The sequence below is a fragment of the Abramis brama genome, assembly GCF_963993115.1.
Source record: "Abramis brama genome assembly, chromosome: 18".
Classification (NCBI taxonomy): Eukaryota; Metazoa; Chordata; class Actinopteri; order Cypriniformes; family Leuciscidae; genus Abramis; species Abramis brama.
In genome coordinates, this window is record NC_139980.1 from 15309223 (window position 1) to 15326512 (window position 17290).

At 38.3% G+C, this 17290-nt stretch overlaps 1 protein-coding gene across 3 annotated transcripts in view; it reads right to left on the bottom strand.

Annotated features, from left to right (window-relative positions):
* The window catches only part of dnm3a (dynamin 3a), a 51542-nt gene that overhangs the window by 2925 nt on the left and 31327 nt on the right, over positions 1-17290 (bottom strand). For all 3 annotated transcript variants that reach the window (XR_014603480.1, XM_084092064.1, XM_084092063.1), the window contains 5 exons: positions 16524-16633; positions 9297-9408; positions 7106-7270; positions 5381-5616; positions 4294-4449 (listed from right to left, as the gene is read on the bottom strand). Coding sequence is in view for 2 of the 3 variants with exons in the window: in XM_084092064.1 (XP_083948190.1) it covers positions 4294-4449; positions 5381-5616; positions 7106-7270; positions 9297-9408; positions 16524-16633 (779 nt within the window). In the remaining variant the exon portion in view is untranslated. The remainder of the gene's footprint in view (positions 1-4293; positions 4450-5380; positions 5617-7105; positions 7271-9296; positions 9409-16523; positions 16634-17290) is intronic.

Consider the following 17290-nt stretch of genomic DNA (forward strand, 5'->3'; position numbering starts at 1 on the left):
CCCCCTCATAATATAAATGTAATATAACATATAAAAAATGTAACATTACAATTGTAAAATTAAATTAAATTAAAATTGTAATAATGTGAAATACAGTCCTGGTCAGTATTATTGGCACCCTTGGTAAAAAGATGGCTGTAAAAAATGAATCTGCATTGTTTATCCTTTTGATCTTTCAATCAAAAAGTATGTAACTTTCATTGAAGTAACAGAAACAAAAAATCACATTATGTAGCCTTATAAATGTTTTTCTCTAAAACGCGTTGGACACAATTATTGGCACCATATAATTTAAATATCTCTGAAGTATATTCCCATTAATATTTACATTTTTTAGCACACCAGGGTGACTAGGAACTTGTCCAGCCATGACTTCTTGTTTCACAGGAGTTTAAATATGAGGAAACACAAAGGCCAAATTCCCTTACGAATCTGCCTGGAAGAGGACATGTGGTCTTTATTATCTTAATGCGCAGTGAGGAGGAAAGTTTGAGTGGCCAAAGACTCTCCAAGGATCACAGATGGAGAATTGCAGAGATTAGTTGAGTCTTAGGGTCAGAAAGCCTAAACAAAATTATCAAACAGCACCAACATCACCACATGTTGTTTGGGAGGGTTTCAAGAAAAATCCTCCTTGCTCATACAAAACAATCTGCTGCATATTCAGTTGTCAGACACGACTGGAAATTCAAAAGGGACTGTTCGATCGCGCCCGTGCCTCTCTCTCTCTCTGACACACACACACACACATTCCAGCATTGCAATCTTGACATCGCAGCCTGTTACGCCTGCAGCGTTCACACCAAACGCGAATAGAGCGTCAAATTCGCGTCTATCGTGTCTAGTTCGACGCTTGAACATTTTGAATCCATTCGCGCGTCCTATTCGAGCGTTATAAAGCGAGCGTTTGAAGCGAAATAGACGGGCATTCAGAGCTATGACTCTACTACTGCTACCCCGTTTGAGCAGTCACGGTGTATTGCATTTCACGCATCGCCCGTGACGCTTGCGTATGAAAGGGAGCGTGTCGATCGTTGCTCGTGTTGACTATGTAACGGCCCTAACAGTTACAAGGACATTTTTCTTGGGAATGTAGTAACAAGAAGAAATGCTTAAATTATGAGCCATTTTCCCTTTTCTTTTGGCAGTTTGTAATGTAACTGATTGTTACTGCTGGTTGCCAAGGTAACATAGAGTCTTAGACCTAAGTTAGCCTGGGGGTAAGGTGTCTAATTTTTTTGGTCTAAATTAAGTCAGTCTTTATTTTTGTGAAACAGTCTAATTTGCATTAGACTAGTCTATGAGCAAATTTTAGACTTGTCTAACACTATAGACCGGTCTAAAGTAGCTTTGTGAAACCGGCCCCATATGTTCATGTTGTGTGGAGACAGCAGTGTCTGTGATCTAGTGCTGTAGTTTTGGGACCGGTGAGCACGTGGTCTCATCTATCATGCATATGAAGGTAGGTATGCGTATATATCACAAAGAGTTCTGGTCTCTGAGCGCTCCGCTTCGAGACTAATCCTAAAGACGGATCCAAGAACAAGCCTCGCTCTTGGGACACAGAGAGTCCTATTAGTTGTGTTCAGTACGAGCATAAATCCCAACATTTGGGAACGATAGCAGAACCTAGAGGATCTTAAATAGTTTTTTAACAATCATATGCTGCCATGGCAGAATTATCGTATTTATGAGACAAATGCATATGAACGTCACCACAATGCCATAATTACCAGTGGGAAAATCTGTAGCCGGTTGCAGCAGAACCCATCGGTTCAGAAAACCCTTAGTGATAATAACCTATAATTATAACTTAACTGTTTTCTTAACTTAAGGGGTTTGTTGCAATGTGAAAAAAAGAATCATGGTGGAAGCAATTTTTAAATTGATCTTATATATTTATAAATATATATTTATATTTATATTGAATTTAATTAGTAGCAATTAGTGATGCGCGGGTCGTCTCATAACCCGCGGGTCGGGTTGGGGCGGGTAAAGAAATTGTCACTTTATTTGCGGGGCAGGTTGGGGCGGGTCATTAAAAACAAAATAAAATAAAAATCCATATATGTTGCATGCAATGTCCAGCCTATATTAAATATTTGGGAATATCAATCTAATCATATTTTAGTAGGTTCTTTGATAAGGCCGTAGCAATGCAACTTGCGTGATTTCCCCAAACCTTTGGTGTCACGTGACACAGCTCGCGCAAAGCAGCTCGCGCCAAGCAGCTCCTGCCGCCAGCCACAACAACACGGAGAAATAAAAGTGAAGATGGAAGATGAGGTGCGGGAGAAATTGAGGTCGGGATTTTACATAATTAAAAGAAAAAAAGGTGAATGATGAATTAGATGAATACAAACTGCTTTGTAAATATTGAAAATGTTTAAATTATTATCTTATTAATATTACCTGATTTATATATTAGAACCGTCTGTTATTGCCAGTTTACATGGCGATGTTTCCAAGCACTTTCAGGCTGAAATAAAGGCTGTTTTCATTTACATTACAATGCCTAGTATGTCTATTTAATGGTCGCGGGTGCGGGGCGGGGCGGGTTGTAAAAATAGATACAGTGGTGCGGGGCGGGCTGGGGCGGGCCAAATAATTTCATAAAAGCGGGACCCGCGGGTTGGAAAAAAAGCCGACCCACGCATCACTAGTAGCAATAGATGCTATTTAAACTCAGTAAAAATAGCGATATATTCTATTTACACTAGACCTATGTAAAAATGTATTACCTATGTAGACCTATGTATTTTCTTTGTAATAGGCTGTGTAAATAGTAGTTAGGTGCTATTTATACTTATAAAATAGAGACAGATAGTATTTGCACCTCAGTGTTGTTGTATATTAAATGGTATGCAATAATAACATAGAGGGCCCTATCTTGCACCCAGCCTAATTGACTTTGTACACTGACGCATGTATCATTCCTATTTTGCACCCGCGCAAAGCGCGCTTTTCCCTCCACAGAAGCACGTCGCTAAACTAGGGAATGAACTTGCGCTCCCTGGGCGGTTCAGCGCAAAAAAGGAGGCGTGTTCCGGCGCAAACGTTCCTTCATGCTATTTTGCAGGTTTAGAAAACAATTGCGCCACTAACCAGGAAAAAATAGTTTAAAGTCAGTGGCGCGTTGCGCATGTTATTCATATGCTATTTTAAGGGCGCATGCTTGGCCATAATCAATGTAGCGTGTGCACAACGCGCATACACTTTGATTCTCTCATCTACACAGAAGCAGCAGTTTTCATTTTTGCAAATCATACATTATTATGATAGATAGATAGATAGATAGATAGATAGATAGATAGACAATTTATTATAAAAGCATACATCTAGCTTACACATTTACCCAAATTATCATACGCCTTTTTAACCGAAGTTAATTTGGGTGGGTTTCTCCATCCCCAACGTCCCTGACGAGAGCGTTGCTCTCCTTGGCTGTGAACCGCTCCTGGCGCGCGTCTGGCAAATCCGCCGTTATAATAGGAATCCGCTTTAGAACAAAGCGCGTCTGCTCTTAAAGGGAATGTGAGATGACGCTCTGATTGGTTTATTTCACGTTACGCCCAAACCACACCTATGAATAATGAAGCTACTTCAGACCAACCCATTTTAGATTTGCGCCTGGCGCAAGAGTCATTTATCCCGCTGGGAAAATAGCAACAGCGCCAAGACCCGCCCACAAAGTTACTTGCGCTTTGCGCTTTGACACTTGCGTTTCAGATCGTTAAAATAGGGCCCAGAGTGTAAATGATTATATTTATTAAAATTATTAAATGGATGCCGCCTTATTGGGACAATAAAGTAACTTCTGTGTATGCAGTGCTTCATACATCTCTTTTTTTGCATGCGAAACTTTGCTAAAATTAACGTGACCGCACCTTGTTTCCTGAGCACTTATGAAAGTACAACAGAGTCACAGAAGGTGAAACCTGGGAAAGAGGAAACCACAAGTTCACCAAAGCTTTCAAGCTTGGAAAACTGTTGAAATACTGTTTAAAATGCTGTGAAGTTACAGGTCACTGAGTTTCATTTAAAATATTCTGCCTATTTCAGTGCTGACGCACCTGATTCCACCCTAGTCGCTGGGTACGTTATTAATCAAAGGCTTATTCAGCTGTGTTGTTGATGGAGAGAACACACATGAATCCCCTTTCATGCAATAGATAAACATTAGTTGATGAATCATGTCGTGGTTTAGCATACAGGAATTGATTTTGTTGAAATGTACCAAGACTTGGTCTAAAGCAGCTAGTGTGTGACTTCAGGTCCAGATCTGATGTTTACCTGGGAACACCAGGAGGGACTCGTTTGGGGTGGCTGCTAGTGTTTATGGTGACTGTGCTGTTGGAGACAGGTGGGTCCGGACCTTCCAAGCGAACTGGTAGAGAAGGAGCAGCCGGAGCAGGATGCTTCTTAGGGATACTATAACCTGGAGGAGACCTGAGAGAGAGAGAGAGAGAGAGAGAGAGAGAGAGAGAGAGAGAGAGAGAGAGAGAGAGAGAGAGGCGTGAACGAAGGGCCCTATTTTAATGATCTAAGCACATGGTCTAAAGCGTATGGTGCAAGTACACTTACGCAAAAATATTTTTTTTTTGTTATTTAAAGAGCTTGTTAGTAATATGCGCCTACAGTATAGGCGGGTCCACAACGCACGTACACTCTGCTTATTACACACACAGGGACACGCAGCAGCACACAAACATGCCAAATCTATTTCAGTGCCTCAAAATAGCAACGCGCCAACAATGCGCCTGAACACACCTCGTTTTCAGACCAGCACGCCCCTGGGCGGACAGATGGGCGCAAATGCATTTGCTATTTAGACAACGTGGTGCAGGACGTGAAAATGATAAGTGCGTCGGGCTGAAACTAGCAATAAACACTTGCGTCGCGCCTGGCGCTGCATTGCACCGGGTATATGATAGGGCCCGAATGATTAACAGTGTGGGTGGGGTATAACATTTCCATTACCTTTGCAGTCATATGTGTTTACTGGATAACAGTTTTAAAGAATCATTTTGATTCAGACAAATTCTCTAATAAATGGTTCAACAATTAATTTAAAAGAACCAACCCAACTCGTATACTGGACAACACTGTGGGTTTTACTCTACAGCATCCAACACAAGAAAAATTAATTTTCCATGACTTTTAATTTGTTATTAATCTCAAATAGTTTTCTAGGCCTGGAAAACATAATTCCATCATATTTCCTGGAATCTTTGTGATTCACTCTGTGTTAGTGCCAACTGTCCACCATTAATTATGTGCTGGTTTAAACTCTAGGGGTCAAGTACAGAACAGCACCGCTGGATGATGAGGAGGACAGATGATGGAGACACCTTGAACAGGAAGTGGAGAGATGAAGTACCTTCGGTGTAGCGAGCCACTGTGAAGCCAGGAGTTATCCACGGGGGGTGGCAACGGGGTGGATATGGTAGAGGTGGAGATGTCAGTGATGATGTTTAGAGCCTCCTTCAAGGCGGCGTGGGTACGCAGCACCTCCTCTCTGCGCAGGGCCTGTTCAGGAGACTCATCCATCAGAGAGTACTGATCTCCTGAAGAATACAATTGAGCCAGCAACTCAGCGTGGATAAACTCCTCTACCTACGGATGAAGAATATGGAAATATATAAAAAGAAAAGCTGAATAGGAGTTTAGACAAAATGTATAAAAAAATACATTGAGATGATGACATAGTTATATCCATAGCCTAATAAAACTGTTTTATTCTGCATTAGTATGGTTCCCGCTTCATGTTGAGATTACATGACTAGCTGAACAGCCAACTACACAAAGGCCGTTCACACCAAGAATGATAATTATAAAGAGAGCTATACTGGTAGAGCTATACTATATAACATTGTGTTTATTATAAGCACGCACTGCAGTTATGTTGTGTGATACTTTATATGTTCAAGATCTTAAAAGTCCGATGGTTCCTGATTGGCAGTAAATGTTTTTAGAATTCATCAGCTGGAAAAAAAAAAAATTCTGAATGTGATTCCATGTGTCAGTATTAGGGGTGTAACGATACCCTCATGTCACAATTCGATACATTCGATACGAAACTGAACTCATGATACGATATTATTGCGATACTCCAAGACATTTGGCAATAGGGGGATATGGTTTTTACTGGTAACATGAGACATTTGGCATTATCAGGACCCACAAATATTCCCCCATTGCATTATTATACATTATATTCAACAATATATATAGTAGTTTAATGTAATACTGACACTGAAACACTGTAAACTTTTTTTCTCACACAGTAATTTTCATTTTGGGTGAACAATACACAATACATATTGTCACTATCCACGATACATATTGTTGCATTTATTGTGGCACAATATATTGTTACACCCCAAGTCGTTATTGTTAAAGTAGTGGTGTGGAGTTTGTTATTCTCATAGAATTAGAACGCTTATTAAAACTTATAAACTTAAATAGATATTGTTTTAGTTATTGTCCTTGAATTAAACGTGTCCTTGAATATAAAGTCCACAGTGAAACAAAATAGTCTGAAATTGTTTTTTGAAACATAAATTAATTGGGCCAAAAAGATGGTACATTTATTTACACTGAAAACTGCCCACACATGGAATCAAAAGTTCATATTTATAAATATCACAATATAAAAAAATAAAAATGTTCTGACCCAAAATACATTTTGAATACTATTGCTGTAACAATTCAAGTGCAAAAAAGTTTTGAAATATCTAACTATAAGGTTTAGAAGTATACAGGTCTATATTTAGACATTTAACAAATTTTTACCGTTCATAGTGTTTAGAAGTAGAATATTTGTTATAGTATTTAAAAAAAATAATGTAATAAATAATCTAAAAAAATAAACTAGAAATGCTATACATTACATAAACCGTAAAACAAGTTTCCCTGTGAGAAGACCTAATGTTACCAGTATATGTTTTTTATAAAATATAAATTTACAAAAAAGTACATATCTCTTCGTCTTACTTAAAAAGTATTTGGGTAGACATTTTAAAACAAATGTATTTGATGTGATTTCACTGTTTTTCCTTCTGTATCGGATGTTATGTCAGTGTAAGATGCAAAGGGCACAAACATTGTTGATGACGAGGTGCATGATGGTCTTGGGCATTAGGTCTCGAATGCTTTTGTAGACGATGCTCATATACGAGTCCACCAGGTTGCGGATGGTCTCGACCTGACGCTCTAGCTGAGGGTCCATGGAGAAGCTCTCCGCCTGGCCTGAACTCTCTCCATCCACCTGACCAATCAGAAAAAAGACAAATCTGGATGGGAAAGGTACAATCAGCATAGAGGGAAGAGAAAGATGTTTCAGAGGGCAATGAGTACGCATACGGGAAAAAAAAGATACTGGGGGATAAAAAGACGAGAAGCAAGGAAATAATGAGTTTTACTTCAGTGACTGTCGGAGGGGGTGTGGTTGACTTCTGTCAAAGCAAATTATGGGGAACCCTGACAGAACTGTGACATCACTCAACATGTAGCTCCAAAGCATACATAAAGACAGAAAGAGGGGGATGGAGGGGAGCGTGAAGAAAAAAAGCAAGGGAGCTGATTAGAAACAGAGCTCAGAGCCCCCTCCCTCGCTGATCCTCCATGGTGTGACACAAGAGCTGAGGAATGCAGCAGAGTTTCTGACCCCAGAGCACAGCCACCTTGAAGCCTGCAGCCGTAGAGTCAAACACACACACACACACACAGAGAGAGAAATGCTACAGGAGTGCGAGCTATCCGAACTACAGTCCACTACGTTATTAGAAGGCCTCGATGGAATCTACTTTTTATGTGCTGATTTTAGAGCAAAATCTGTAGAATTCTGAGCAATAAAATGTGAAATGTGTAAAACGAGAGGCGCTCCAGTTCTGCAGAAATATGTGGAGGTTTCTGCAACACTCTATGTGCATAGATGCCGTATGGGCCTGGCTATTATGTGTATGTATATGTATCTCTGTACAATTCTTGAAACACTGCAGTTTGTAAAGAATGGGAAATTAGGAATTAATTAGAAATTAGAAATTAGGTTCTTCATTGTTTCTTTGAAGTTTTTTCTGGGATAGTTCACCCAAAAATGAAAATTCTGTCATCATCATTCAACCTAATGTTGTTCCAAACCCATACTTTCAGGTTCATCTTCGAAACCCAAATTAGGATATATTTGAATAAGATTTTGAATTAATTTGGAAAATTTATTGCACCAAAACACTGACAAAAGCTCATAAAGACATTGTTAAAATAATCAATATGAAACGAGCAGTTTAATCCAGACACAATCGCTTTATATGATGAACAGATTTAACTTAGGCTTTTATTCACATATAAACATTGATCGACGCCCATACATAGAGCACGTGCTTGCTGGACGTGCAAGAACTAGTGAGGTTTGTTCATCAAGCAAGTACAGTTGAGCTTCTGTTTACCATATTTGATGTCCCATGTCTTCAGAAGACTTGGATTAAACCACTCAATTCATATGGATTTCTCATACAATGTCTTCAGAACTTTATGAAGCATCAACATTTTGGTGGAAATGACTTTCAGGAAAGATAGAAATCTCTCAGGTTTCATTAAAATTATCTTCATTTATGTTTTGAAGATGAATAAAAGACTTATTGGTTTGGAGCGACATGAGGGTGAGTACGTGAAGACACAATTTTCATTTCTGGGTGAACTATCCCTTTAAGGTTCATTACAGGATTCTTGAGTTAGTCATTTGGCACTTTGGAGATTGCCAAATGCTGATGCTATTTCATAGGTTCTTCAGTATTGGTTTCTGGATTCAATAGTTTACTCAAATTAATATTCTGTCATCATTTACTTTCTTCTATGGAACACAAAAAGAGAATGTTCACACTACTTTTTTCCATACAATAAAGTGAATGTGGACTAATGCAAAAAGAACAAACAATCTACATAAAAGTTCTACATATGACTGTAATCCAAGTTTTATAAACTACTTCTATGGTGCATTTTTGGTCTGGTCTGCTTTCATTGTATGGAAAAGAGCAGCATGAACTTTCTTAACAACTTCTCCTTTTGTGTCCCAAGAAATAAAAAGCCATGGGGTGACATTTTTTTGTTTTTTACTATTCCTTTAAAGCACTAACACATGGAACTAGGGAATAAAAAGTTTTGAGTGGAGCTTATAAATTTCCACATGGCATCTGGCTATAAAGCCCTTTTTGGTTTAAACTGAAACCTTTATTTTGAAGTATTAGGCCACAGGTTTTAGCGTACAGGTACAGAATCCAATGGGTTCCCGTGCTTACTGTGGTTTTCTCTGGGTAAACCCCAGCTCGCAGCAGAGAGGCCTTCCAGCTGTCCACATCGTCCTGAGTGTCACAGGCCAGCTCCAGATGCCTGTAGTCCTTATACACGTTCCTACAGGGAAAGTAATCTGTTAGCTGGTTCCCATGGCAGCACGTACACTCCCGCACAAACAAACGCAGCAAAACCCTCTCTCGCTCACACATATCATCTGTCCAAAACCACAAACCCCAGACCACCCCTTCTACCCTGTTTGAGATGAAAATTCACTCTTTCCAATCTGATTCTAATAAAAAAAATTCCCCAGGTTTTGTCCTATCTCAACTTTTTATCCGTCATTCCCATTCCCACTTTTTACTTTTGTCTCGTATCTTTCTACCCAGTTTCTCTCTCCCTCTTTTTCCCCCTTGCTCCGAGAAAGGCAGGAATCTGGAGCCCATCTCTCTCCATCTGTTCCACATTCCCCCTAATTATACTGTTGTTCCTCTCCTCCTTTTGTTTCCCTCTTATTTCTCTCTCTTTCTGTGGCTATTGTTTCTCATTGTTGTGCCTGTGGGGTAAGAGGCTTAAAGTATAACGTACCAGCGTGTATTTGATTTAGTCTGCGGCTGATAAGAAAACGGCTACAAGACCGTGGCCTAATACCGGGTCAATTCGGACACGCATACACTAAAACAACCCACACACCAAAGCAACCACATTCTCGCATGCTTCGATCTCATAAAACTCAGCTACAAAACACTGTTTTTGCAAGCTCAGATATGACTCAGTGCTACTAATTGCTATAACTGATAAATTATTTTTTATAACCGTTTAGTCCAAACGTTTAAACACTGTATATGACTGCATAAGCGATACACTGATCCAAGCATCCAAACATCATTTGCTTTGCAGACCCTCCTAATAAGGTGTAATGTGTGGAATACAGTTTTGCGGTTAAACGATTCATAATTCATTGGTAGTTCATGATATTTATGGCAGGATAACTGCGGCGCTTGTGAATGTACTGAACTTTATTTGCCATTCCAAAACCACAAAGTACGGCTCTGACTTTTAAAAGGATTTAGACCTAAAATTGAGTATGCACAACATCAACAAAACAATCTGTGTGCATCCAAAAATAATATTTGGCTACGTTTACGGGGCTTATTATGTTTTAACTGAAGCTTAGATCATATCCCAAATTCTTAGATGCATGCAGTGTTATTTCAGTATTATTTATATACTATTATAGTATTTTTTTATATATTTTGAATTAGCTTTTTTTCTTTTCTTTTTTTAGTTTAAGTTTTGGTTATGTGCTTTTGTCATTTTTGACTTCTTATTTTTTATGGAATATTTCAGCATTAATTATAAATGAATTATAAGTGCAAATCATTATTTATTTTTTAATTCATGTGACCTTGTAAAAAAAAAAAATCGATATTTCGATATGTATCAATATTGAAATATCTGAAACAGTTCCAATACTCCTTTTCTGCAGTATCGATACACTGATACCAGCAGCGAGTTCTCACTCTTCTTCTCTCCGACGGTGAATTGACGGTTTGACGCACCTGCCTCCGTTCACTCACTCGTCTCATTCAATCCGGTTGAATAGTGTTGGTGTTACATGTCCTGAATTTCGGCGCGGGGTTGCAGTATTGCATACTGCAGGTTTCGTGCTCACGCCAAAGGTGCGTGCACAATAGATCTTTATAAGTGGCGCTTATAAGTATAAAGTAATTTGTGAAAATGAAGTGATCTAAGAGCCTTTATACAGTGTGTGCCATTGTAAAAACTGTTTATTCCTCACAGCCTCATTTCCATCTGCGTTAAATTCAATATGGTGTCTAACCGTTCTAACCTGACTAAGTTCTACAGCACAATGATCCAACAATTCCAAAAGGAAAAATTATATACATATATGTGTGTGTGTGTGTCACAACAGGGAAGAAAAGAAGATAGTTTCAGGGAAGAATTATTTTTTTAATGTTTTTTTATCTAATATTATATTGATTTTAATAATTATTTTATTCATTATTAGCTTTATTTTAATTAACGACTTTTAATAGTCTCGTTTTAGTTTTAGTTAACTATAATAACACTGGAAACTTGTTAACTCTTTCACCTCCAGCGATTTAAAAAAAAAAAAGTTGCCAGCCACCGCCAGCATTTTTGATCATTTTCACAAAATTTTCATGGCCCCCAGAATATTTTGTTGCATGAATATGTGAACATGCAATATATATTAAAAGAAAAAACAGAGCCTCAGCTTAAAAAAAAAAAAAAAAAAAGTTTTTTTCTAGCTGAATGCATTTTTTTTAATCAACACTTGAATGTGGGCAAGTTTAATAAAAAAACCAACATTTTGAGTAAATAGCTGAAAAAAATCACGTCTTTGCCAAAGACTACATCCAGATCGGATTCAGAACAATGATCAAAAAATAGTTGGAGTAGATCGAGTCCATCAACACCCCCAAAGCTTCACAGTCCTATAGCTCGTCCTGGGTCAAAATTTCATTCTGTAAACATTAGGCAGTTTTGATTTATATACTGTTTAATGTTGATGATCGCATTATTTTACATATGCATCTGCTTACATATGCTATCGCTTGTTTCTGTTTCTTTTTTGCCTGTGTTTTGATCAGAAGATTCAGTACTCTTTCAGAAGATGTGTAATAGCGCCCCCTACCGTATAACAGTGAAAACACAGAGAGCTGGAAATTTCCGTCAATGGCAGGTAAGCGTTGTCTCATAAATGGCAGGGAAAGAGTTAAACATGTTATGTTTCCATCCATCAGTTTGTAAAAACAAAACTAAAATCGCATTTACTGTAATGCACTAACAATGGAAGTCTATGAGGAGAGGTTTCCTTTGTAAATGCATTACTAAAAAAACTACTTTTGTTTGTTTTAACAAACTGATGAGCGGGTTGTAATTATTGTCTGTGGTAATCGTTTCAGATGTCATAGCATATGTTAAACCCAAAGCATTCCTTTAATCACAGTCTTGAGTGAGTCCAGAACCGCACATAACTACTCGCCGTCACATATGAACCCGGATGCAATGCACACTGATGCAAAAAATGTGGAAGAAAGTGGACGAAAAAGCTCTCTGCTTTTCTCATGAGCACTTCTCGCGTCCCATGCCAGACTGGTGTCACTGCTGAGACAAAAACGACATCTACCGCCTGACATCACTGGTCGCTCTGACACTAGGGAGTTGGTGGGTGTAAAAGGCACAGTATGAATCACTAGGTCATTAGAACACGTGTGTGTGTGTGTGTGTGTGTGTGTGTAGCAAGAGAGAAGAAAAGGGGATTTTTCTGAGTGCTGGGTGGTATGTTTCTGCTGGTGAGCGGGAATGAGTGTGGAGTTTATGAGAGCTTGAATATCTTTATACAGAGTGCTTGAAGTGATGGATGTGTGTGTGTGTGTGTGTGAGAGAGCATCTGATTGATTGTGGTGCAGCCCTGGGTGTGTTTACAATAGTCTGCCATGCCTCTCTCAGTGTCAAAGCTGTGTGTGTGTGTGTGTGTGTGTGTGCACGCTCACCGCAGCATACCAACATCTCTCCAATTAAGCAGCTAATCAATCCCAGACACACCCGCACTCGAAACTAAAGAGGCTGCGCTCGTAGAGACAGAATGTTAGAGACTGAGAGAAAAAGACGATAGAGAGAGACATTGAAGTAGAGACTGGCCAGGAATGTGTCAAAACGTGTCCTAATGCGCCCCCTGTTCCCGTCGTGCTCTTTGTGAAGTATTACTGTGAAGTTAGAGTGTGTTTATGTTAGAAAATATAAAGGTGTGCATGTAAAATGGAGTTATAAGCCCCTGTAGAAGGGCATGCGTGTTTAAGTGTGTGTGTGTGTGCCGTGACCACCAGATGTGAATCCTCTGCACTCTCCCTGAGACAATTTTCATTGCAAGGCAAAATCAACAGTCTTGGATCGGTTAGTGTGACATGCTCACTGACGGCCCATTAATTGCCTTTGCAGTGAATCTTAGGCTTTTGACATTGTCAAACACAATTACCATAAATAATAAAATTATCTTGATTACCGTTCAAAAGATTGGGGTCAGTAAGAAATATTACTTTTATTCATTGAGGATGCATTAAATTGATTAATGTTACAAAAGGTTTCTATTTCCAATAAATGCTTTTTTTTTTTTTTTTTTACTTTCTATTAAAAAATATTAAGCAGCACAACTGTTTTCATCATTGATAATAATCAGAAATGTTTCTTGAGCAGCAAATCATCATATTAGAGTGATTTCTGAAGGATCATGTGACACTGAAGACTGGAGTAATGATGCTGAAATTTCAGCTTTGACATCACATGAATAAATTCCATTTCAAAATATGTTAATATATTAAAATAGAAAACGGTTACTTTAAATTGTAATAATATCTCACAATATTACTGTTTGTACTGTTTTTTGACCAAATAAATGTAGCCTTGGTGAGCCAAGACTTTCAAAAACATAAAAAAATCTTACCAACCTCAAACTTGTAGTTGTCACTGAAAATTAAGTTTGGCATTGTAACATAGAAAAAAATTACACATTTGACTATTATGATACAGTTGTATGGAGCAGGATTTTGGACCAATGAGATTTCACCATAGGCGGGGCTACCCAGTGCGACACCACAGAAAAAAAAACCCAAATGACTGACAAAATATCCTGTCGCTCTTCGCCGCTGAATAGGACAGCAACACTTAAAAAGTGACTTCTTATTATATTTATCATGCCTGGTAATGACACGGGGGAACAGACTCTGAGAAAGCCTCCATTAGAAAGCAGCCAGGAGCTCAGAATACAAATTGCATCAGAGAAAAAAAAAAGAGGGAAAAAAAGCCTGGTTGTGGCACAGAGAAACATATTAAAAGAGGAGAAGAGAGCTCTAAATAACTGATTAATATTCCAGACATTGTAGAATGGAATGTGTGTGTGTGTCACGTGTATGTGTGTGTGCGAGAGAGAGAGGCAGAAAGAGAGAAAATATTAAAGTCTTCTCTAAAATACCTCTAATAGAACAACTCTACAATAATAATTCATTTCTACATTTCCTAAAGAAAAGAAAATTGCCAGGATGGTGTCCCTCCCTGTTTGTAAGTCTATGGGATTTTTTCACCCATTTCATTGTCCACAAGACAATTCATTTTAATGGCTGGGATCTCAAAACACAGAGACAAACACTCACACTGGTCACAGTTAACTCTCTTTTAGCTGTGTGGGGTTTGTCTATAACAGGCATCCTCAAATAGCGGACTGCGGTCCGGTTCCAGACCCCGGCTTGGTTTCAACCGAACCGCAAGACATAATGAGAACGGTAGCAACGTTTTACCGTTTCTAGTTAAATTGAGCAATGCGTCAAAACAACGGAGTGGTTCACACCCCAAGAGTTCAGGGTTGTTTATTTTAATGATCTTTCGGCGCTACATCCTCTAATATTTTTATCTAGAGCCAAACATGCTTCATTCAAGCTTTTCGGTCACATGGCCTTCTGCTTTACATATGTAGGCTATCTAAATGTAAAAAATAATAATATCTTGATAAAACCTGATCTTACCTTTTAATCATCTGATTGGGCTCAACTGATGATACAGTTGTGTTCAGAACTAATGGCACCCCTGGTAAATATGATCAAAGATGGCTGTAAAAAAAATCTGCATTGTTTATCCTTTTGATCTTTCATTCAAAAAATGTGCAAAAATCACTTTCATTGAAGTGTGTGTGTGTGTGTGTGTGTGTTGTGGGGGGGGGGGGGGGGGGGGTCCGTCACATTATGGAATAAATGCTTTTCCCCAAAACACGTTGGCCATAATTATTTACAGAGAACTCTTTTGTTAAATACTTTTTGCAAGACAAGAATCTCCTTTTTCCAAAATTACAGCTCCGATTGTTCTCCTATAATGCCTGATGAGTTTGGAGATCAGAGACCATTCCTCCATACAGAATCTCTCCAGATCCTTCAGATCCATGTTAGCACTTCTTCTCTTCAGTTCAGCCCACTCAGTTTCTATAGGGTTCAGGTCAGGGGACTGGGATGGCCATGGCAAAAGCTTAATTTCGTCCTCAGTGACACATTTTTGTGTTGATTTTGATGTTTGTTTTGGATCATTGTCCTGATGGAAGATCCAACCACGGCCCATTATAAGATTTCTAGCAGAGGCGGTCAGGTTTAAATTTTTTATCTGTTGGTATTTGATAGAATCCATGATACCATCTGAACAAGATGTCCAGGACCTCCAGCAGAAAAATAGGCCCACAACATTAAAGATCCAGTGGTATATTTAACCGTGGCCATCTGGTGGATATGCTGCCAAAAAGCTCTTTTTATAGTTTCATCTGACCATAGAAACCAGTCCCTTTTGAATTTCCAGTCGTGTCTGACAACTGAATATGCTGCAGTTTGTTTTCGGATGAGCAGAGAGGATTTTTCTTGAAACCCTCCCAAACAACATGTGGTGATTTAGGGGATGTTTGATATATATTTTTTAGGCTTTCTGACCCCAAGACTCAACTAATCTCTGCAATTCTCCATCTGTGATCATTGGAGAGTCTTTGGCCACTCAAATTTTCCTCCTCGCTGCGCATTAAGATAATATAGACACACGTCCTCTTCCTGGCAGATTCGTAACATCTTTAGTTGATTGGAACTTCTTAATTATTGCCCTGATGGTCAAAATGCTATTTTCTTACAGTCACTTTCTATTTTGTAAAGCTCAATCTTTTTCTGCACATTAGAACTATATTCTTTGGTTTTACTCATTGTGAAGGATGATTAAGGGAATTTGGCCTTTGTGTTTCCTCATATTTAAACTCCTGTGAAACAAGTCATAGCAAGACAATTTCATGCTCCTAGTCACCCCCTGATGTGCTAAAAAACGTAAATATTAATGGGAATATACTTTTATATATACTATATATTATATAGTATATTTTACTAGAGGTGCCAATAATTGTGTCCAACGTGTTTTAGAGAAAAACATTTATTACATAATGTGATTTTCCCCCCATTTTCAATTATTTTACTTCAATGAAAGATTTTTGCAAATTTTTTGAATGAAAGATCAAAAGGATAAACAATGCAGATTTATTTTTACAGTCATCTTTGATCATATTTAACAGGGGTGCCAATAACCACAACTGTATATTTAAATTTAAAGTTTGATCATCTTTTTAAAGATGAAAATTTATGTTCTCTGAAAAAACATGTAAAAAAATTGTTGTAACTGACCTCTGCTCCGTGTTAAAGATGGCAAAGACATGTTTGCTGGACATAAAGCCCTTTTCTATATCCCGCACCTTCAGGTTGTCCAGAGGAAGCATATATTTCTTCTCTTTTTCCTAGAAAATGAGACAGACAATGGACATCTTAAGACTTAGTGAGCTGCCTACCTAGACAGCATTTCTGGGAACCTTTTTTAACATTCACACATGGCAAATTTTTGAGAAGCAAATCTTAATAAGCAACTTGATTATAGTGTCAACAAACTGTATTAGGAGTTTCTCTTAAACAGGAAACATGTCATCATTTACTCATCCTGTGTGACTTTGTCTTTCGTGGGACACAAAAGAGAAAAATCTTAAGTATGTACTGGTTGCTCTTTTCCATTTAATTACAATGATTTATGACTGGAGATTTCCAGCTTCAAAATTGTCACACATTTCAAGTTATCATTTACTGATAATCTTCCCCTCTAGTGAGCTATTCACCACTGAATCATTGAGGCAGTGAGTAGAACTTGAGAACTGGATCAGTCCAATTCATGAACAAATCATTCAGATCACTTCTGTGAGCAAGATCAACCAATTAATTAAATTCCTCTGTTTCAAAAGAACATTTTTTTTTTCTGGAATCAGACATCTCTTGTAAACTCAAGACTTTTATTGCTCTCAAGTTTTTATTGTAGCTTCAGAAGACTTGGAATTTAGCGGGCATTGTATGAACCGCTTTAATGAAACTTTTATGGTGTTTTGCATCCTTTAGGGAGCTTGAAGGCT